The 23046-nt window shown below is 45.3% G+C and overlaps 1 protein-coding gene across 5 annotated transcripts in view; it reads right to left on the reverse strand.

The window, feature by feature from the left end:
• The window catches only part of TRIP13 (thyroid hormone receptor interactor 13), a 186248-nt gene that overhangs the window by 53772 nt on the left and 109430 nt on the right, over positions 1 to 23046 (reverse strand). For all 5 annotated transcript variants that reach the window (XM_088445702.1, XM_088445698.1, XM_088445697.1 and 2 more), the window contains one exon: positions 244 to 350. In XM_088445702.1, coding sequence (XP_088301828.1) covers positions 244 to 350 — 107 coding nt within the window. The remainder of the gene's footprint in view (positions 1 to 243; positions 351 to 23046) is intronic.

The raw sequence follows: 23046 nt of genomic DNA on the forward strand, positions 1-23046 counted from the left end.
CGAAATGTCCAGCTGCATAGGCAGGTGACAAAAATTTACCCATCTCCATTGGGCACAAAAGTAAAACTAGCTGCATGAAGCAGAGAGTATAGGGGACGAGGAGTCTGTGCTGCTGCTTCAAACTTATCTATTTGGTGCCCAGGCTCCTCCAGCTCCACTTATACTCAAGGTCTCCTGTCTACTCTATGGTAGGAAGAGAATAATGCATTATGGTGGTGCATAATCATCGAACACAAATCTTACCTTTTAATCTGATCTATTTGTGTCAGGACGGCATTCACTACACGAATAGCATCAGAGGGTTCAGTACCAGCTCTAGATGCACTACGTGCTGCTGTAAGGCTTTCAACCTGTATGGAAAAAAATTAATTAGTTAAAAAAACAAGAGATATGGTAAGAACTTACCTTTGTTATCTCTTTATCTCTGTTTCTCTGAAGTCCTTAGGGTCCACAGGGATACATTGGGGTATAGGTGAGTTGGGATCAACCGGGCACCACACAGTAAAAAATTTCTTCCTCCCAGGATGCATCAGGCTCCCCTCCTATACCACGCCCCCAGGCCAAGGCACCTTCAGTTACGTACTAAGCCATAGGCCGAAGGAGGAGAAAAAGAGAGAAGAAAGTCTGGCACACACAAGATTGACATTCTCACACAAAGGAGACAGAAGACTGGTGACCAGAACAACACCCTACTGAAGCAAAGGGCGTCAGGGCAGGCGCCCTGTGGACCCTAAGGACTTCGTAGAAACAGATAAAGGTAAGTTCTTACCATATCTCTTGTTTTCTACTTCAGGGTCCTTAGGGATCCACAGGGGTACCTTGGGGATGTCCCAATGCAGTACCCTTCAAGGGTGCGGACGATCCTGTGGAGAAAGGAGAATCCGCCGCCCGAAGGAAGCATCTTGAGAGGCGAAGGCATCAAAAACATAATACCTCACAAAGATCTTGACAGAAGACCACGTGGCAGCCTTACACAGCTGAATAGCCAAGGTGCCACGGCGAGCTGCCCACGAGGGACCCACAGAGTAGAATGAGCAGTCACAGAGGGCGGTACTGGAATGCTCTCATGAGTATAAGCCTCAGAGATTGCCATGCAAATCCACCGGCCCAAAGTTTGTTTATTGGCCGGCCATCCCTTCTTGTGGAAACCGTAGAGAACAAAGAGTCCGATATCCGGAAGAAACTGGTACGGTCCTCATAAATCCGGAGCGCGTACCACATCCAATGAGGCTTCAATGTCGAAAGGCCTGGAGAGTTAAAGGCCGGCACAATAATTTCCTCATTAATATTGAAACTAGACACCTTAGGGAGAAAGCCAGGGCGAGTCCGAAGCGCTGCCCTGTCTTGGTGAAAAATCAGTAAGGGAGGGCGACAGGAAAGAGCCCCCAAATCTGTCACTCGTCTAGCTTAAGCAATAGCTAGAAGAAACACAGTCTTAGCTGTAAGCCATTTGAAATCCACTGAGCCCAGGGGTTCAAATGGAGGTCCTTGGAGAGCCCTCAGGACCACAGCCAAATCCCAAGAAGCCACTGGGGGGACAAAGGGAGGCTGAATGCGAAAAACACCTTGCACTAAGGTGCGGATATCAGGAAGAGGAGCAAACCTACGCTGAAACCACACCGACAGGGCAGAAACCAGCACCTTTAAGGAGCCAGGCCCGTCTGTAGGAAAGCTAGAACTCTGGATATCCGAAACAGCAGGGGATCGTACCCTTTAGGGCGACACCACTCAAAATAGGTATGCCACACCTTTGGTAAATCCTGGCCGAAGCAGGTTTTCTAGCTCTGAGCATGGTGTTCACCACGGAGCTAGAGAAACCCTTTGACCTTAGGAGGGATGTCTCAATCGCCACGCCGTCAAAAGACAGACGACACAGGTCTGGGTAAAGGCAAGGACTCGGAGACAACAAGTTCAGAAGTTGAGGCAACAGAGTGTCGAGATGGAGAGACTCTGAAGATCTGAGTACCAGTGTCGTCTGGGCCACGCTGGAGCCACCAGCAGGATCGTGCCTCCTTCATGCTCGAACTTTCGAAGTACTCAAGGAAGAAGGGAAAACAGAGGGAAGAGGTACGCAAACTGTAAGGTCCACTGTACCAACAGAGCATCTACCAGGAGAGCCTCTGCGTCTCTTGTTCAGGACCCGCACACCAGCAGCTTGTGGTTGTGTCTGAAAGCCATGAGGTCTATTTCGGGAAGGCCCCACCTGTCCACTAGGAGTTGAAATAGTTCCTGGTGAAAAGACCATTCCCCTGGATGCACGTCGTGATGGCTGAGGAAGTCCGCTTCCCAGTTGAGTACTCCTGGACACTGCCAAGATGGCTGGCAGATTGTCTTCTGCCCAAGTCAGAATGTGGGATACCTCTTTCAGTGCCGATTGACTTCGAGTTCCTCCTTGACGGTTTATGTAAGCCACTGTGGTGGCGTTGTCTGACTGAATCTGCACGGGTTTCCCGCAAAGAAAGAGTCTTGCTTGTTGTAGAGCTTTGAAAACTGCTCGCAGCTTCAATATGTTGATTGGAAAGGCAGACTCTGCCAACATCCACCGGCCTTAAAACACGTGTGGACCTGTCACAGCGCTGCCACCCTGGAGATAAGCATCAGTCGTCAGGAGGACCCAGTCCGGGATCCAAAAGGGGCATCCCTTGTTGAGATGAGACGTCTGCAGCCACCAGGCCAGAGACCGACGTACCTCCGGAGCACCATCATTTGAGTCTTTAACCGACGGGGCAACACATCCCATCTGGAGAGGATTAACTTCTGCAGAGGTCTTGAATGAAACTGGGCATACTGCACCATGTTGAACGTCGAAATCATGGATCCCAGTAACCGCATGCCGAGTGAATGGACATTTGGCGACCACGCAGGCAATTGCATGTACTTGTCTGTAACAGAAATCTTTTCCTCTGTCAAAAAGATCCTCTGCTGCTGAGAGTCCAACAGCGCCCCGATATGGAGCATCCTCCGAGAAGGATTTAGGGAGGACTTCTTCCAATTTATCAGCCAGTCGTGAGCCTGCAACACCGATATTGTCAGTTGCAGATGGCAGTGAAGTATCTCTGGCGACCCGGCTAACAGTAGGAGGTCGTCCCGGTAAGGTAGCAGCCAACCCCCCTGCAGCCGCAGATGGGCTGCCATAATCGCCATGACCTGGTAAACACCCTCAGAGCTGTAGAGAGACCGAATGGTAGTGCCTGAAACTGGTAATGTTGGTTTGCCACAGCAAATCTGAGGAAATGCTGATGAGCGGAAGCAATCTGGATATGGAGGTAGGCATTTTGAGTATCTAGAGCCACCATAAAGTCCCCAGGTTCCATAGCCAATATAATGGAGCGCAGGGTCTCCACCTTGAACTGAGGTACCCTCAGAAACTTGTTTGGGGACTTGAGGTTGAGGATAGGACGTACGATCCATTTGTTTTTTGTACCAGAAAGAGGTTGGAGTAATAACCCGTGCCCCTTTGGGGTAACGGGACAGGCACGATAACCCCTGCCTGGAGCATAGGATGCACTACCCTGTGGATTTCCAGAGCCTTCTCTGAATGAAGGCCTGTGGTAAAGAATTGATGGGGAGGCCTTCTGCGGAAGGAGAGGGCATACCCATGATAGACCACTTCCCTTACCCAAGTGTCTGTGGTGGTCTGAAACCAAGCAGTGGGCGAACTGAAGAAGTCGGCCTCCCACCCTGGGGTGCCCCAAGAGGAGACCCGTCCAGTCAGGCTGAGGGTTTGACATCAGGCTTGGCAGCCGGATGTCTGGTGCTCCAAGCTTGTTTCCTGGGCTTGGCAATCTTCTTGACACCTGATGGTCTCGGAAAGGACTGCACCTTAGGCTTACCCTGGGGCAGATAGGACCGAAAGGACGAGGTCCCAGACCCTGATGGAGCCGGAGCTGAAGGTAGACATGCAGATTTTGCTGCCGCCAGCGTATCCACAATTTTGTATATATCAAGGCCGAACAGGACCTTACCATTATATGGTAAACATTCCAAGCCCTTCTTAGAATCTGCATCTGCTCTCCAAGAGCGTAACCACAGCGAGCTGAGATCACCGCAGCTGAAATTCTAGAAGTAAGTAGGCTAACATTCAAAGCTTCATTAATATATGCAGCGGAATCCCGGAGATTGCCCACTAGCACAATTTGCTCAATGGTAGCCTCTGAAGAAAAAGACGCTTCCAAGGCATCCGCCCATTTCTCCATGGCCCTGGCCACCCAGCAGACAGCCATAGCTGGTCTGTAGGCCCCTCCAGCAAGGGAGTAAATGGACTTCATACACACCTCCACCTTTGGGTCAGTAGCATCTTTCAGGGAGGACATGGACGGCATAGGGAGGGTCGCACTCTTCACTAAGCACGTCACATGACAATCCACCTGGGGAGGAGATTCCCATTTAGTGAAAGAATCCTCCGCAAAAGGGTATGCATATGCCAGACGTCTTTCCCAGGAGATTTCCACGCCTCCTCCAAATGATCCACTAGCTGACCAGACAGGGGAAAAACTGCAGCATTACCTTTAACATCCTTAACGTAAGCATATGTAGGCTTAGCCGCAGGTAGGTCTTTGTTCTCAATCACCATGCCCATACAGACCGCCCATATGAGACCTGGAATATATATCTTAGACTTAGCCTCTACCACCTTCAGAGGGGGCTCTACCGTGGTAGACAGAGTTCACCCAGATAGGTTCCGAAGATACCTGAGGTGTATGTTGAGGGGGACACTGCGCCACCATCATCTGCCTGGGGTATCCCTGTAAGGGAGCAGGGACCAACGGCTGCTATGTGAGCCCCAATGGAGAATACACGGGTGGAGCTGATAAACGTCCCGCTAGTGCTGTTAACGCCTGAGCGAAACAGGCCCAAGGGGGCTCCTGAGGAGCACTGAAGACTGTAGAGCAGTGATTCCCAACCTCGGTCCTCAAGGCACACTAACAGTCCTGGTTTTAGTGCTGTAGAGGGACCAGGGAGAGCACATGTATCTGACACAGGAAAGCAGGGCAGGTGCAGAGATCTGCACAGACTCCTCACTACCAGACATGGTAGAAGACAGTGTATTTGACACTTCACACAGAAAAAACTATCTGTGATACAAATTAACCCCCGCTGAACAGCACCTTTACTGTAAGGGTCGGTTATAAAAGGAAAAAAAAGGGACAGTTAAAATGGCTGACAGAAAAGAAATATACAGGCTAGCATAAGTCACCTACAATGCAGAACAGCCTGCTCTAATGGTGCTTACCGTCAACTACACAGGCTCTGTACCTGATAGGACCAAGCGCTACATACACTGACCTCGCTTATGTGGAGGAGAGGTATGTAGATGGGGACCAGACTCTGCACCGCTGGAGACTGCGACAGGCTTCTGCAGAAAATGGTCGCCAGAGCTCAGCAAGGAGGAGGGGCCGGGGGAGGAGTACAGCCAGCACGCCAGACCGTAGTGGAATGGCATGCTATGCAACGGGGGAGGAGCCGGCTGTCCAACAGGGAAGGTGTCCTCCCCTGGACTGCAATTAACCCCAGGGACGCCGAAGAGTTCCACTCTGCACCAGCCCTTTTGTACCTGGTGGTCTAGTGGCAGCGCAAGACTCAGTGTTTGGCTCCACGAGGGCCACTTACCCAGGGAGCTCACAGCCTTGGGAAGAAAAAACGACTGATGGCGGGCATCCACTACTTACCTAAGCCCCGTGCATCCGGCCACAGTCAGGGATCCCCCGGAGTCCCTGCTAGTGAAGACCTCGGAAGCCCACCAAGATCCCCAGAACAGTACTGCAGTATCAGCGCCAGCGTGGTGACGAAGCAGCTGTGCGGACGTCCACCAGACTGTCCCCACTTGTAGAGATCATTGGGGCCGAGAACAGTCCCCCTGCGTACAGGCACCTACGAAAACTGAAGGTGCCTTGGCCTGGGGGCGGGGTATAGGAGGATAGCCTGATGCATCCTGGGAGGAAGAAATTTTTAACTGCATGGTGCCCGGTTGATCCCAACTCACCTATACCCCCAAGGTATCCCTGTGAATACCTAAGGACTCTGAAGTAGAAAAAGCAAATGACACAAAACTACTAGTTTTACCTTAAATGGTAATTCTTACAATGAAAATTAGCTTTATCATAGATATTGTTTAAAGTTTAGTTTTGGTGGAGGAAATGCAGCCTGCTAAGACATCACAGCTATGTGGGCAATGGCTGTGGCTAAACCAGCTTGTGTCTTAATACTGACAGCATTGTCCCAACAGTTGCAGAGAAAGAAAACAGAATGAAATGTGAGGAACACCAGTCACAATCTTTTCAGCAAATGGTTTGAGAGATGAAGATCACAGATCGCATGGTAGAATGTAACAGTGTGTACGTATGAATCAGCATGTTCATCTGGACATCCTAAGTGTAATTGTAAGTAGAATTGCATCTCAAGTATAATTGTACAAGTGTGTACCTAGCTTTACCTGTGGGAGGTCTGCAGCTGCTTTCTGTAATGTCTGGCTTGCATTTGGATATATTATCATATATATGGCCCACTGCTGTTAGCAGCCTTGATTGGCGTTATGACAATAGTGGTAACACTAGAAGTTCATTTTTATTATTGTTTGACGTGTAGTATTTTTCCCTTTACTGCACCTTTAGCAGTTACAAATGGGCTGTGCAACCTGGCTTTTTTCTTATGTACATCCCATTTTGCATGAAGCATTAGACCAGTTTCTACTGAAAACTAAGGCGATCACATGGAATGTGCAGTGCCTAATTGTAGATATCAACGCTTTCTAATTGCAAAAAGTAGGAAACACACTTAATGTTCAATCCAATTAGCTGTGAGTTGGGTCCTGCGAGCCATTCTCATGGTGAACTCGCACTCGAAATTTAATTTGCAATCCAATTCGAAACTCACATGAATTTTTCAGAGGAAATTTGTGGTCTTTTGTGTGCACACTTTTGAGCAGGTGAAAAGGTAGGCAAAATCTTTATTTTAAAAGGTACAAATTTCAGGACACAGTGCAGAACCTCTGGCATACCTCTCCAAATGAATAATTCTGCACTTGGAAGGGTTTAACTAGCATATTTTAAGCTGGGTACACACCTAGCAGATCTATCTGCAGATCGAGTGATCTGCAGATGATTATAAGGTAGGCAATTCCTTGTTGCAGGGAATTGTGCACTGCAGGCCAGGTCTCTGGTGTAGGAGATGCAACGGAGGCTGCTGCGGGTGAAGCACTCGTCTGCGTATCCTCACTATGGCGGCCGGGGCCATATTGTCTGTCCCTGGGGACAGCTAGTAGATGCATTAGTATGCGTCTGCTACTGTGAGGCCAGCGTACCCGTGCCGTCAAAAATCGCAGTTTAGGGAAGATAGGCACTCCCCCGGCTGCTCCTCCCCCCAACCCAGGTGCAACTTCCGGTGAGGATTCCAGTGTCTGGTTTGCTACTTCTGACCATCTCGTGTGTGAGACGCTCACAGTCCGCTTTGGGTGCACTGCTGAAAGCTGCTAGTCTTAGAAGTTTGGTCTGTCTCCCTATACACCTCTTCCCTGGGTCAGGTATATAGCACTCCATGGTCAGTTGATTTAGAGTCCAATTGCATTTGAATTATATATATATATATACACACATATACACATACATTGTATGTGACTTTAATGCTGGCTGCTGTGTTAATGCTGGCTGCTGTGTTTATATAGCCTTTTTGTTTTCCAAACTGTCAGATATTTAGAAACATAGAATGTGACGGCAGATCAGAACCACTTGGCCCATCTAGTCTGCCCCTTTTCATTTATCCTTTTGGCAACTTCAACCCTATATCTTCCATATATCTATCAGTGTGTTTCTTTTCATCTCTCTAAAAAGGTGTGTGGGTTTTTTTATTTGGCTTGGTATATCTAAAGGTAAAGGGGAGAAGAATGAGACTCCGGCGCTGATGTCATGTAAATCCTGTTTGGCAGGCCTGTCAGAGCAGGATTTTGTGCAAGATTTCTTGGGTAGGGTCTGCTGTAAACAGACACCTTTCCTATCAGGTACACCTGCACCGCCACAAGAACAACCCTGGTTGGCCTCTTGGTCTCAGGTTTTGTCACATTTAGTGGACATTGCTGCAGCGTCACAAGCTCCTGCTACGATACGGCCGCCTACTATGGGGTATCCCTTTTGGTTTGATTCTTTTGCTCACTCTAGTTAGAGTATGCTGTCGTCTATAGCCCCTCAGCAGGTAATGCAGGCAAATAGACCAGTGGCGGTAAAGCAGGAACATAAGAGGTCAGACATTGCCTCAGGATTCTGACTCATCCTCCTCTTCGCACTCTGATACTCAGAGTTCTGATTCTTATCCTGTTGAGGAAGACCATCAAGCCTCTGGGGATGACCCCTCTCTGGTGAGAGCGGTTAGATCTGTCCTGAGTATAGAGGAGGTTCCGCTGAAATCTAATGCTGCCCATCCACTTGCAGACCTAAAAACGACTGAACGATTACAACATTCTAATCGTGCAGTAGTTTCAAAGTCTGATGTACCCACACTGAACAAGCAGTCGTTCAGTGTAGGCACATCAATCAACTGCAAACATGCTGAACCTTGCCCAGCATGTTTGCCCGATGATGGATGTCTAAAATGACCAGCGGAAGCGCGCATCGCTGGTCGATTTAGAAATTTTTCTTATTGATTTGCAAACGATTTATGAACGATTGAACGTTATATCGCTCAATTTAATATAGTCTAGTGGATGGGCACCTTTATTCATAAAAAAAAAATCTTGTGACACCAAATGGAAACTTCACAATTTTACAATTTAATAACACAAAGGCCCTGACTTAGAGATGCTCGCTATTCGCGAGTGCTCGCTCTGAATCAGGGCGGGACAGATTTTTTTTTTTGTTTCGGCCTCCAGGCTGCTCGCAAAGCTGTGGGTGACCACCCACAGCTAGTGCGAGCGGCCTGGCGATGGTCGCAATTATCACGACCATCGGCATTGCGAGGAGACCCTAAGTTAGGGTCTCAGCAATCGCAATGCGAGTGGACTTCATGCTCTAATAGAGCAGGAAGTCCACTACAGACATCACGAGTGATGTCAGTAGGGCCGCCCACAAACGGCAGGCATTCCTTCGGTAACGCCTCCGTTTGTGCAACCACCCCCCCTACAAAACGGGACGAGCTGTCGATCAACATCGGCAGTCGCCCGTCTTGTAGTGAGCCCCGGAGCTGCCGTCGCTCGCGCATGTGCAGGGGCCAAACATCGACCCGTTTACGAGCGGGTCTGAATCAGGCCCAAAGTTAGCAATAAAAAAAATTTTTACTTTTCACTTCTTTCCTCAATCAGAATAAATGATTAGTCTACACGCCGACTACAAGGCCACAACAAAGTGCTAAATAACGTGCATAATATATTAAACATAATGACATCAAACACCTAAATGATTTGCAAAAGACTGAACGATAACGTTATCGTTCAATCACTCAATTTAATAGCCTAGTGGATAGGCACCTTAAGAGTCCGATCTTTAGGCGCCAGAAAGTGGCTAAAGATTATTTCCTTCAGTCTGAACAACTGACGAATCTCATGACTGAAGCATATTGTACTCCAAATAAACATTTCCAAGCTACTTTTGTGATCCAGATGATGCTTAGGGCAAGGAAGCCTGCTTCCACCCGCATTTATCACAGGATTTGGCATTCTTTTTTTCAGTGGTGTTACCACAGAAAACATGACCCTAAGGTTTTCAGGGTCTCCAGAGTTCTCTCTTTTCTTCAAGCTGGACTAGACTTAAGTCTTCGTCTGGCTACCTTGAGAGTTCAAGTTTCGGCATATATAAGTAAGAGATATATTGCTTAGTTATCTTCAACCCCATTTTTCATGTTTTTTATTTCCCTTGCTAGATGCGATTGGTTTCTCTCCTTTTTTATCCCTTTACATTCAAAGGGATCCTTTGTTTGATCCCAATTGAATGTGTCCCTTAGACATCCATCAACAATTACTAACTTAGACATAGATTGTCTATGTGGATTCATTTAGTGTATCTTATGTCATCATTTCTCATCATTTATCATGTCTAACACACACTTATTCTATACACTTGATCATTGGTGTTAATTACAGCCCTCCTATGGTCACATATATGTGTGTGAGCTTGCATGTGTGTCCCTATGCATGCATATATGTGTATATAATGTGTGTTATGTGCATGTGTGTACTTATTTATGTGTTTGTGGACGTATTTACATGTGTGTACATGTTATGCCTTTATTCCCATGGAATATATTGTTGATATTATGATCAAACTATGTTTATGGGCATTGTGTGTGTATTTGTATGCACACCATTCTTTATATTACTCTTGTGTATATGTTTTCACACATACATATATATATTTTTCAGATATAGTTCTTATTCATTTACTTGTGGCTGAATACAGACAGTTTTCATGCATCAAAATGGAGATATATATAGGAATAAAGAAATCATCCTCTTTTCTTATCATAAGCATGGGTCTTTATAAATAACATTTTGAATACCATGTTTTAATAGTTTTCTACTAATCCTCTTTTAATATTATTAATCATTGTTTTAGACTAGATTACCCTGATATTATTGTGTTATATTTATGCTGGGACACTGGATGATGGCGTAATTTATTCAGCACACTATTGTTTTTTATATTTTATTTTTATATACAGTATTATATGGACAATTTATTCACAAGTTAAATATTATGTTTAAAATAATTTGCAGCAGGTGATTACTGTGATTTTAAGATAAATGAGACTGTTCTCAGGTGAATATTAAGATGAGCTACAGAGGGGTTAAATAAACTGATGTATTGATTGACCAATCACTTCTGTTTTGATGTTACTTAACGTGTTTGAAAGGTGGAGATGAGCAATCCAGCTTGAAAAAGGCTATGGTGGTAGCCGAAATGCGCTGCTGCTGCTCCTTTCCACGTCCATCGGAGATCCACCTTGTTTTCAGTTGGCTCATACTAAACACCACCCGACTAATTGCTAAACGGATACCATCCCCCTCAGGTCAGCCACAAGCTTGACTCATTGTCCATTGTGACTAGTGCCGACTGCTGTCTGCGGTTCTCTGTCTGATATACCATCCACTGAATATCACACGATTAGTTTCTTCACGGATACCATCCGCCCTATGTCAGCCACAAGCCCGATGCAGTCCACTGGGATTAGTGCCGGCTTGTTTGACTGTTGTCTGCGGCTCTCTGTTGGATATACCATCTACGCCGCTTCACTCCCTGAGACGTGAGTTGAGAGGCATATATCTTAACAGAACCTCCTGTTTTCCGTCTTGTGTACATTGTACTTCCGTCTCCACTTTCCATCTCTTGCCGTTAGGCTTGGTTACAAACTAAATGCCTGTGGCTGGGGGCGGGGTATATAGGAAGGAGGCCCTATGAATGCTTAGAGCTTAAAAGCTGTAAGCCATTTGGTACAATGGATCACTCCAACTACATACCCCAAAGTAGTTCCTGTGTACCCTATGGACCTTCGAAGAAAAAAAGTTAACTAAGGTATGTTATACCATAACTCTTATCTGTATTCCAAAATGCTAGTAAGACTTAATAAAAGGCACAACAATTAGTCATTTGACACCTTTTGAAAACCTCCCTTACTTACCTTATGGCCTTCTGTATGGTCCTGCTATCTCCGTTGTCATTATTCTGGGGTCTGAGACGGTTTCCCCACTTATTCACGCAGTTCTCCCAGGTCGCATTTTGTAGAAAAGTTGCGCACCCTTGGCACAACTACTGCAAATTGCCATTTCTAATTGGATCTCGCATTTCTCGGATGAGTGCTTTTGTGCGATATATGCAAGTTTCAGGATATTGATGGTCTTAAAAAGTTGATCTTTTCTGGCCTCCGATTCAATTCAATGCCCTGTCTTCACAACAGATTTTGTTAAATCTGTTTTATTAGAGTTTTCAGATTAACATCAAAACAATGCAGTGTAAATCAGAGATTGCAAATATTACAGATGAATAAAAAAATGCATCTATTACCAAGAACACTTGGCTTACCTAGCCTGTTGTTAACATTCAAAGTGATGCATATGATGAAAGGTTGCAATCCCATCAGTACAGTATACACAAATATTAAATTCCAAAAGAAGAAGAAACAGAAAAAGAAATAAGGAGGGGGGGGGGAGCACACAAGAGGATAGTGGGGAGGGGGGGGTGGTAAGAGGAGGGTGGGGGGGCGGTCTGAGATAGATAAGTGAACTCTTATACATAAATCTCTGAGTGTCTTAGCCTAGATACCTCGCAATATAGATTATTAAATAAGTAGGATTATAAATTCTGTAGCAGTTGTCTGTGGAGGAACCACCACGTCCGATCAAAAACACTAAATATTTGATTCTGAATATTATTTTCCAACTTGTCAATATAAGGACCCCACTTTTTGTAGAATCCCATGACGTCTTTTTCTGGGTCCGCCTGTGCAGATTTTCTATCTAAATATAGGATTTGGAGCATCTTCCCTTTTACTTCAGCAAGAGATGGGGACGAACAAGAAATCCAATGCTTTAGAATAATTTTTTTTGAGACAGTCAACAACATGGTAAGGATGGGTATTAGGGAATTTCGAAAAGGGCCTAAATCCCATCCAGAAAAATTGATACATAAACACACTACTGGGTCTGGTAGTACATGAACCGAGAATGTTCCATTAATGAAGGCTATAACCTTATTCCAGAAATAGCTAACTTTCCTGCACTCCCATATACAGTGGAAAAAAGGAGGCTGAGCTGATATGACATTTGTAACATGCTCCGGTGTGTGTGGGGTTAAATCTAGAATGCTGTGCCGGAGAGATATAGGCCCTCTGCATTGAACGCAGATGGACTTCTTGTAAATAGGAGGAATTGAGTATTTTCATGGTTGAAGCATAGTGTTTGTGAATCTGTGTAGCTCCTGAGTCAATAGCTTATCCCAATTGGATTGTGAGGAGATCTCAATTATTAAAGAGTATAAACATTTAATACGAAATGTGGAGCGGAGACATATAGTAAGGACGGTTTTTATCGTATCTATATCTAAGTTTGAATTAGTATCAATAGGTGAGGGTAAGGATTGTAAATAATGTTGGGTTTGCAGGTACATATAAACATTTGTCTGTGGGAGATCATATGTCAATTCAAGTTCAGAGAATTGAAGCAATCCACCCCCTGGGTCAAAAACTTTTGAGGAATTTGATAAACCCTTCTCTCTCCATGTTAAAAAATGTGTGTTTGACAGAGATGGTGGAAAAGAGGGGTTTCCCCATAGTGGAATATAAGGTGATGTTAAATAGTTCCTCTAAAATTTGCGATATAAAGACCGCCAGGCAAAATATATATCATGAAATAAAGGGTTTTGGAGTATACGGGAGGGTATGTCAGAGGGTTTGGAGTGTAGTAAAGCTCCTGGAGAATATGGGGAAAATACAGCTCTGTCCAATTGTTTATTGGTGAATATCTCACTTTCTAACAGCCTGTCAGCAACATATCTAAAAAGAACTGCAAGAGTATAGGCAGCATAGTCTGGGATCCCAATACCACCTGATTGTTTAGAAGCCATGAGTTTATTTAGGGCAATAGAGGGTTTCTTAGACTTCCAAATAAAACGTGTCATAATTTGCCGAAGACGAAGAATGTCTTTTTTGGAAAGACTAATAGGTAACATTTGCATTATATAAAATATTTTAGGAAAAATAATACTCTTGATTACCGCTGCCCTTCCTAAGATAGAGAGAGGGAGTAGTTTCCAAATATCTAGTAAAGTGCTAATTTTAGTAATAACAGGGGAGAAGTTTTCTTTATATAAAAGGGATATGTCTGCAGGAATTTGGATCCCAAGATAGGTTTATTTTCGTGGATGTACATTTAAATGCAGCAATGGGAGAAGCTAGAGGGAATGACTGAGGTTGTGTGTACAGGAACAATAGTTCCGATTTGTCAATATTTATTCAGTATCCAGCTCGGCCCCCAGAAGACCAAATTATTCGTAAAATCTCGGGAATTGAGTTTTCAGGCTCCAAGATGAACAACAACATGTCATCGGCGAACAGGGCTATCCTCAACTCCACGTCTCCAACCCTAATACCTTTGAAAACAGGGGAAGCCCTTAAAGCAATAGCCAAAGGTTCTAATGCTATAGCAAAGAGAAGCGGGGAGAGAGGACAGCCCTGCCTAGTTCCTTTTTGAATCGTGAATGGGGGAGATAGATAGCCATTACACGAGATTTGGGTTTGAGGTGAGGAATATAATAATTTAAGATTTTGAATAAACAAATCTGGAAAGCCAAACTGTGAGAGGGCATTAAATGTGTGACCATTTTACCAGGTCAAATGCTTTTTCAGCATTTAGGGAAAGAATCATATGATCTTGCGTTGTGGTAGCAGCATTAGACTCAGAAACAGCAGTAAGGACTCTCCGAACATTTACCTCTGAGTGACGTCCACAGATGAAGCCTGTCTGATCTGGGTGGATGAGCCCAGGAAGAAGAATTTTCAAATGGTCTGCAATAATTTTAGTGAGTAATTTATAATCTAAATTAAGAAGGGATATGGGACGATAGGAGCCAGGTAATGTGAGGTCTTTGCCATGTTTAGGGATTACTTTTAGGATGGCTGTATTAAAATGGAGGGGCAATATAGGGGATTTGAGAAGGGAGTTGAGTACCTTCACTAAAGTGTTACCTATTCTAGGTAAGAGTATTTTATAGAAATCTCCGCTAAAGCCGTCTGGGCCAGGAGCTTTATTACTTTTAATATGTTTTATCGTATGCTGTATTTCCTCAAGGGAGATTGGGGCTGTGAGTGATTGGGCTATTTCAGGGGAAAGTCTTGGGAAAGGCAGCTTATTCCGAAAATCAGAAGGAACATCTGTATTGTCAAAGGCTGTTGTCTGGAGTGTCTCAGGCTCAGAGTAAAGATTAATATAGAAAGCCCAGAATACCTCTGCTGCTTCCGCAGTAGTAGTGGTGAGAGAGCCCTGAGGAGTTTGTAAAGGTTGTGTTATCATTGGGGGGCGCGAGCCATTAAGAAGATTGGTTAAGAGTTTTCCCGTCTTGTTTCCAAACTTATGGAAGCGATGATTAACAGAAAATAAATATTTGTCACCCATTTGGCCCATAAATTCATCAAAATGTATTTTGGCTAAGAGATAAGACTGCTTTGTTAATGGGGTAGGGTAGGATTTATATTGCTGAAATGCTTCCGTAAGTGAGGATTGGGCATCTAAATACTGAGAAGCGTATTTTTTGTTGACCGAGGAGACATATGATATAATATTTCCTCTGAGTACAGATTTAGCCGTCATCCAAAATAAAATAGGGTCTGTATCTAGATGGGAGAAATTATTGAGACTGTATTCTTCCAAGGCGGTTTCTAACCTATCTCTAAACTTGGTGGATTTCGCCAAGTACGATGGGAATTTCCATATTTTAGGTATAGATGCTTCATCTGTAATGCATAGAGTAATTGATATTAAGGCATGGTCAGAGATGGCAATTGTTTCTATTTTGGATATCTGTAAATTAGGAAGAGATTGGGAGATCAGGATATAGTCTATCCTTGAAAGAGTCTGGTGGGCAGCCAATAGACAGGTGTACTCTCGCTCGATAGGATTCAGGGCCCTCCATGTGTCTATAGCTTGTAATCTTTTGACCAGTAAAGGAATTCCTAATTTCGGGAGCGAGGGAGAGCTTTTGGAGGGTTGTGATTTATCTAACATAGCAGAGGAAATAAGATTAAAATCTCCGCCAAATATTAAAGGGTACGAGAGTAAGGGAGTAAGGAGTGTTAAAATCCTCTGAACATTTTTTTTTAAATAAGGGTTTGGGGCGTAAATGTTGCAGAGCACATAAGTATGTCCCTTGAACTTAATTTGGAGCACTATATATCTTCCATTGGGATCAGAGGGAGTGGATATTACTTCTATTGGTAAGTGTTTTTTACTTAGAATAGTCACCCACCTGTCCTTAGAGTTATACGTGCTGTATTCAAGGACCACCCAGTTTAGCATACTGAGTTTCACCACCTCATCTGGGCCTAAATGAGTCTCCTGTAACATTATAATATTGATTTTCATTTTGTTTAGAAATAAAATAATTTTTCTCCTTTTAGCAGGGGAGTGAATACCTCCAACATTCCAGGATCCGATGCTAAGAGAATACATAGGGCATGATTCAGAGCCGAACGCTCTGACCAGAGCGCTCGCTCTGAATCAGGGCCCTCCTCCATGAAAATGGAGCGGCCTCCTGGCCGCTCGTATAGCTGTGGGTGACCACCCACAGCATATGCGAGCGGCCAAAAAGATGGTCGCAATGGTCTTGACCATCGCTACCATCGGACTTGCAACGGAGACCCTGCGGTAGGGTCTCCCTGCCACAAGCCCTGGAGTGATTTTGGCTCTATCAGAGCCAAAATCACTCCCACTGACATCACTAGTGATGTCAGTGGGGCCGGCTTCAGACGGTAGGCGTTCCCATGGGAATGCCTCCGTCAGCCCGCCACGCCCACCAAAGGGGGCGTGCTGTCAATCAACATCGACAGCACACCCCCTTTTGTGGAAAGCCCGTCGCTCCCCGGGTCTCGCGCATGCGCATGACGGAGCTCCCTCCGTCGTGTGCATGCGCAGTGGGGAACATCGACCCACTTGCGAGCGTACTGCTGCTCGCGAGTGGGTCTGAATGACCCCCATAGTGCGATTTAGGGTGTATATGTGATATAAACCACAACAGATATACAGTGTTAAACCACCATGGGAGGGGGATGGGGAAGAAAGGAAGGGATGGGAAAGGGGGTGTAAAAAAACAAACATTTCAAAAAAGAAGATTATGAGACACAGTATATATATATCTTAATACGGTATAAGCAAAACCATAAAGAGAGGTGTAATAATATACTGTGGTTCCGGTGAAAATCACAAGTCAGAAATTTCCCAAAAAGCCAAAGATTAGAAATGTTTAAACTTCCAGCCAGAGTGAGAATAAGAATGAGCTCACACCTAGCCCACCAAACCGATTCTAAAAAAAAAAACATACTAAAGTAAGTAACTAAACCCCTATGGGAATTACAATATATTCGTTGAGGTAAGTACTGTAGTTGTAAAACCATGAAGTATCATCTCCTGGAGAGATCGGAGTAACTAGTATTGAAATATGTAATTATACCTATTGGAATATGCATACAAACTAGTATCAAAACATAGAGAGCATACCAAACAGATTAACGTGAGAGACAGTCATGTGGCATATCAGTCAACAATGGACAGCTCAGCAGCTCATTACTTGATAAGACAGAACAAGAATTTTCCAGCCGCATCTATTTGCTAATTTATTATTTTATTTCTGATTTCCTCTTCAGAAAGGGATACTGATTTCATTCTGTGGGTTGATCACTGATATCAGAAGTAGGTGCCTAAGAAAGTTCCTGTAGGTACACAGTAGCATCTGCGGGTGTAGTAAAATCTTTATGGGATGAATCATATATCCGTAGTCGGGCGGGGTATAACAAGCCAAACTTACGGCTCTCTGCAACGAGTTGGGAACATATGGGGGAAAACGCTTTGCGAGCCCTTGTCAGATCCTCCCACATCATATTTTTCACTCGGCGAGAAGCGGACCAGAATGCCATTTTGTGCAAATAATTGAGGCATTTAAAAAGAGTGACTCTTGGGCGCGGCCTATGGGGAGTCGGAGGGGGGCCAACTCTGTGCACTCTTTGGATTACCAAATCACTACATTCCTGTTCAATCCCTAGTATGGATGGTAGTGTGTTGCGCACAAAGTGTGCTAACGCAGGTCCTTTGACCGCTTCAGGGAGACCTACTAATCTTATATTATTTAGTCTAGAGCGGTTCTCTATATCGTCCATTTTATTCCAGATCTGATACCCATCATGTTTCAGCTCCTTCACTGAGCGTTTTATCCCATCCATCTCATGCAGGGCAGCACCCACTTGATTCTCAGTTACTGTGACTCTATGGGAGAGCAGTTGCAGTTGTTGAGATATATCAGCCACAGCCTGTGTGAGAAGGGGAGTCATGGTGGATCTGATGGCTTCCACTATTTCCCCATAGGTGACAGGGGAGTCAGGAGGGCGGCATACCTGAGGAGAAATAGCGTCCTTCTCTGTTGACGGCTTTTTAGGGGCCGGGAGAGCATGATCAGCTCCATCTCCGGCGTCCGGAGCCATATTGCCGCATTTCTTTTCCTGCCTTCCAGGCAGCGCACCCTGTTGTGTAGCGGGGGTGGTATGCCGGTCAACCCAGCGATCCATGTCTCTCCTCCGGTTAGTGGATGATCAGCGGGGATGAGGGGGGATGAGGGGGGGATAGTTTGGAGGCTGAATCAGCCTTTAAAAGGTTTTTTCCGGCGGTGAGCGAGCGGAGCTGAGATCGCTGCTTCCTCACTCCATATAGCCGGAACCGGAAGTCCTTCACAACAGATTTAATCTACGTGAAGTTTGGAATGTTTACTGTAGAATAGCACCCCAAATCTCTTAACTAAATGAAAAAGGCATCTCCAACACTTCATCTCCCCCATCACCTTACACTCTGGGTCAGGGTACATATTACTTCTCTGCTGCGCCAGCTGGTTTCCTATAAGAAGGCTAAGCACTCCTAGCTACAGTATGTATATTCTTAGCAAGGGCAAGATCAACTCTTCCAGTCAACAAAGACTTGATCTGAGTAAGTGGATGATTCACCCAGAGGTATTTAATATTATGACTGTTCAGTGGTAAAACAGGAGACTGAATCCATCTATGTATCTCGCTTCCATGCATCGACTGGAAGGTGCAAAGTTCTGAGATTATTAGCACTGAACTGTCTTTGACAACATGACTTTTGAAGCCATTAGGTTCTCTAAAGGATTTTATTCATTCTTTACTGAACATACAAATTAAGATAGAAATTTAGGGTCATTGAATATATTGGTGATGACTTGTGTGTGTTTGTGAGTGGTGTTAATTGGAATGTTTCTTCTGGTGGTGGTGTTTTGGGAGTTTTACCCACGATAATCCCACATTCATGACTGAATGGAACAGTATACTTCATGACTGCTACAAATCATTGATCAACTTAATCAGACATCATAAAATAGACCTAGCCCTCTTAGACAACCAAATAAACACTCTTGACAAAGACCAGGATCCATACAAAGGAGAGGTGGAATTTAAAAACCTCGTGACACTAACACTAACCAAACTAAACAAAACAGAGGAAGCCATAATCGAGAAAAAGATAGCCAAAAAAACGGGATAAACCAAATAACCACCAATGCTAACAAACAAACATAGACAAACATCACAACTACAAAACCTCCAGTCTCACCACCACAAAGACACACACTTACACCGTACCAACATTACACCACCAACACAACCGACCATACCACCACAGGCACCCAGATATACAGAAAACTAGACTTAACGTACCAGCAATACATGTCCAAAATCCACAACACAAAGAACCCATCAAAAACACAAAGATAACGACACAAACGACCAGGAACAAGACTCAGGCTGCAACACATCATTTAGCATTCATGAAATAGAAGACCCATCCGAGTCGGAACACTACGAACAGCTAGCAAGACAATCACTCAACCAAGGGTGGGTCAACACACTCAGAGGGACACCAGACCAAGCAGTAACACAGACAGACAATACACAACCCGACCACCACAACCACCACTGTCACCTCCATGTACACCCATCCACACAGACGAACAATGGTCACAGCATTTTTTACATCTGGAGGCAGGCAACCGCGCCTGCCTACCACCTACGCTAATACACACTCAAACAAGGCCAAAACGCAAGCTAGACCAAAGAGACAAGGATGCAGAGGCAGTCAAACCACCAAAACCCAAACACCACCCAACAGTACAGGTATCTTCAATCTAAGCAGCCGCACCATCACACCGAATTACATCTCCATACTAAAGAAAGGACTTAAATTCACCCCACATAACCCTCTGAACAAATTCGAAGATTACCTTGATTTAAACAGATTCATCCGGAAAGTCACCCTCAAAAAATACTTAATGTCCAACCCCATCACAAAAGAACCCATACACAACCAACCAATACACAAAAGAACCCATACGCAACCAATACAAACACACTACACTCAAACCCCCATCCAGCTTCTTCCCCAGTCACCTAAAAGGCCACCTCATACACACCTTCGAACATCTGGTAACAGAGGACATCAACAAACTCAATACCCCTAACAAATGGCACAACCCAAACCTCACCACTAACGAAAAAAAAGCACTGAACGAAACCGGATAAACAAACCAGTAGACAAGGGGAGGGGGAGGCATAGTGCTCCTGTACAAACCCGACTACATCGCAGAATCACACCGCATCCTTCAAGACAGACACATATGAGACACTCAATTCTGACCCGACACTCAAGTTCAACCAAACACTCAAATGCATACTACTGAACGGTTTAGACACTGGCATCCTCAATAAGCAGGAATATAACTTCATCCATAACCCAAACCCAGTCATACCCGTATTCTATTATCTCCCCAAGATACACAAAAGCACGACAGACCCTCCAGGTAGACCCATCATTTCCGGTATCAATTCCATCTCATCTAATCTATCACAATACATCAACCACCATCTTCAACCATACGTCAAACGCCTACGCTCATACTTACAGGATACAACACATATACTGAAAATACTCGAGGACACCACCTGGGGGGATGACCACGGGTTAGTCACCTGCGACGTCACATCCCTATACACGATCATCAATCACGAACAGGGTCTCGACAGCGTCAAACACCATCTCAATCACGATGACACACTGGAACCAGAACAGATCGCATTCATCCTCCAGGGCATTGAATACATTCTCACACACAATTACTTTTGGTTCGATGGGAACTTCCACCCGCAGAGGACTGGCACCGCTATGGGGACCAAGTTCGCGCCCAGTTATGCTAACCTGTTCATGAGCAGTTGGGAGGACTCCCACATATGGACGGGTTATGACTGGGATCCTATGGACCAGACACAGACGACGTCCTCTGCATCTGGAAAGGTCCCCTACACACACTCCTTGACTTCATTCAATACATCAACAACAATGACAGGAACCTCAAATTCATGACCAACTACAGCCAATCCTCCGTCAACTTCTTAGACCTAGAAATATACACTGATAATCACCAGATACAGACCAAGACTTTCCAAAAACCCGTAGACGTCAACAGTTACATTCTCTCCAGTAGTGGTCATCACCCCTCCTGGCTTAGCAATATCCCCACAGGACAGTTCAAGCGGATCAGACGCACCTGCACAAAACTCACGGACTATCAAGAAGAAGCCACGACACTTAAACAACAAGTCACGGACAAAGCATACAAACCGGACACATTAGAAGCCACACTCACCTGAATAGGACTAGAAGATAGGAAACCACTTCTGGAATACAAACAACCACAAAACACAGACAACCACGTTCCCTTCATCACAGAATTCAACACCCAGACGACACAAATAAAAAGAATCAACAACAAACACTGGCACTTACTTAAGGAAGATGCAAAACTGACAAGTATCCTACCCAACAGACCCAAAGTCATCTACCGCAAGGCTCCCAACATCCATAACAAACTCTTATCCAACCACATTTCCCCCCCCCCATCCAAACACAAAGCACTCTAGACAACTCCAAACTCACAGGGGGTTTCTTCCACTGCGGCTCATGTACCAACTGCGTCACACTAAAATATAGAAGCACCACACCCGCTACAACATTCTCATCCACACAGACAAACACCACGTATAAAATTGAAGAAAACATTTCATGCAACACTAACAACGAAATCTACCTCATACAGTGCCCAAGCAATCAACAATACATAGGTAGGACCACCAGACCAGTAAAAACCAGAATTGCCGAACACCTGAGAAACATCACCAAACAGAGAATCATAACACTACAAAGAATACCACCACAGCAGCACACAAGGCACCACTTTCATAGGAAACAAACACATGCAAAAAAACTGGAGAGGCGGAGACCATAACAAAATACTCAACAAGGAGGAACTTAGATGGATATTCACGCTGAAAACAATAACCCCCAGGGGACTCAACATTGACAATGAAGTCAAATCCGTTATAACGAAGTTATCTCCAACCAGCCCACCCACGCTCGCCTCCAGTCCCCAACCCCTATCACCTCAGTCCACCGTCCCCCAACCACCCCCTCTTCCCCATCAGTCATCCACCACATACCACACCTACACCAACCTTATGCCCCCACACATCACCCATTACATCTTCACGTACCCCGCGCCCCCCCCTACTTACTGCTGCACACTAACACACCCATCCCACAATCCCCATCCCCCCCTCACCACCACCCGACCCCCATATCGATACACACACATTACCATAATCACATCCACTCTCCCACCACAAACTGACAGAGTCCAGAACTCACACACCAAGTCACACACGATAGACCCCACACACACCCACATCATCATGGTCCCCTTCACCGTAGCACACTTAACGAGCCGACCAGCACCCAATCCCCCAGCAACCGCACCAGCACCCAATCCCCCAGCAACCGCACCAGCACCTCAACCCCCTAACACTGACCACCCCGTCTGCCTGCTGCAATCCTCATTCCCATTATCAAAACTACCACCAGCACAACCACCACCTGTCATTACCCCTCATGACCACCACGCCTCTACCTGCAACCCCCTCCCCCCTGCACCAACACCCATCTATCCATCCCACACACACACACTCTATACCCACCCACACAAGTACTGACCCACACCACCGCCATCTCCCACCTAGACACAACCCGCCCCACAAATACCCATGGCAGCTACCCACTCCCAAACACTGACCCATGTACACGTACCCAACACATACCCCATTACCCGCCCGACCAGCACAAACTGACACCCTCACCTGACCCACAATTAGTACCCTACCCCAGGCAATCACACACCCAGCACTCTCACAACCGCGCCAGTCAACTCCACATCCTCAGTTCCAGCGTCACCAACACAACCACATATCTCTCCCCCT

Source organism: Taudactylus pleione, unplaced genomic scaffold (genome assembly GCF_031769625.1).
Source record: "Taudactylus pleione unplaced genomic scaffold, aTauple2 ptg000386l, whole genome shotgun sequence".
Lineage (NCBI taxonomy): Eukaryota > Metazoa > Chordata > Amphibia > Anura > Myobatrachidae > Taudactylus > Taudactylus pleione.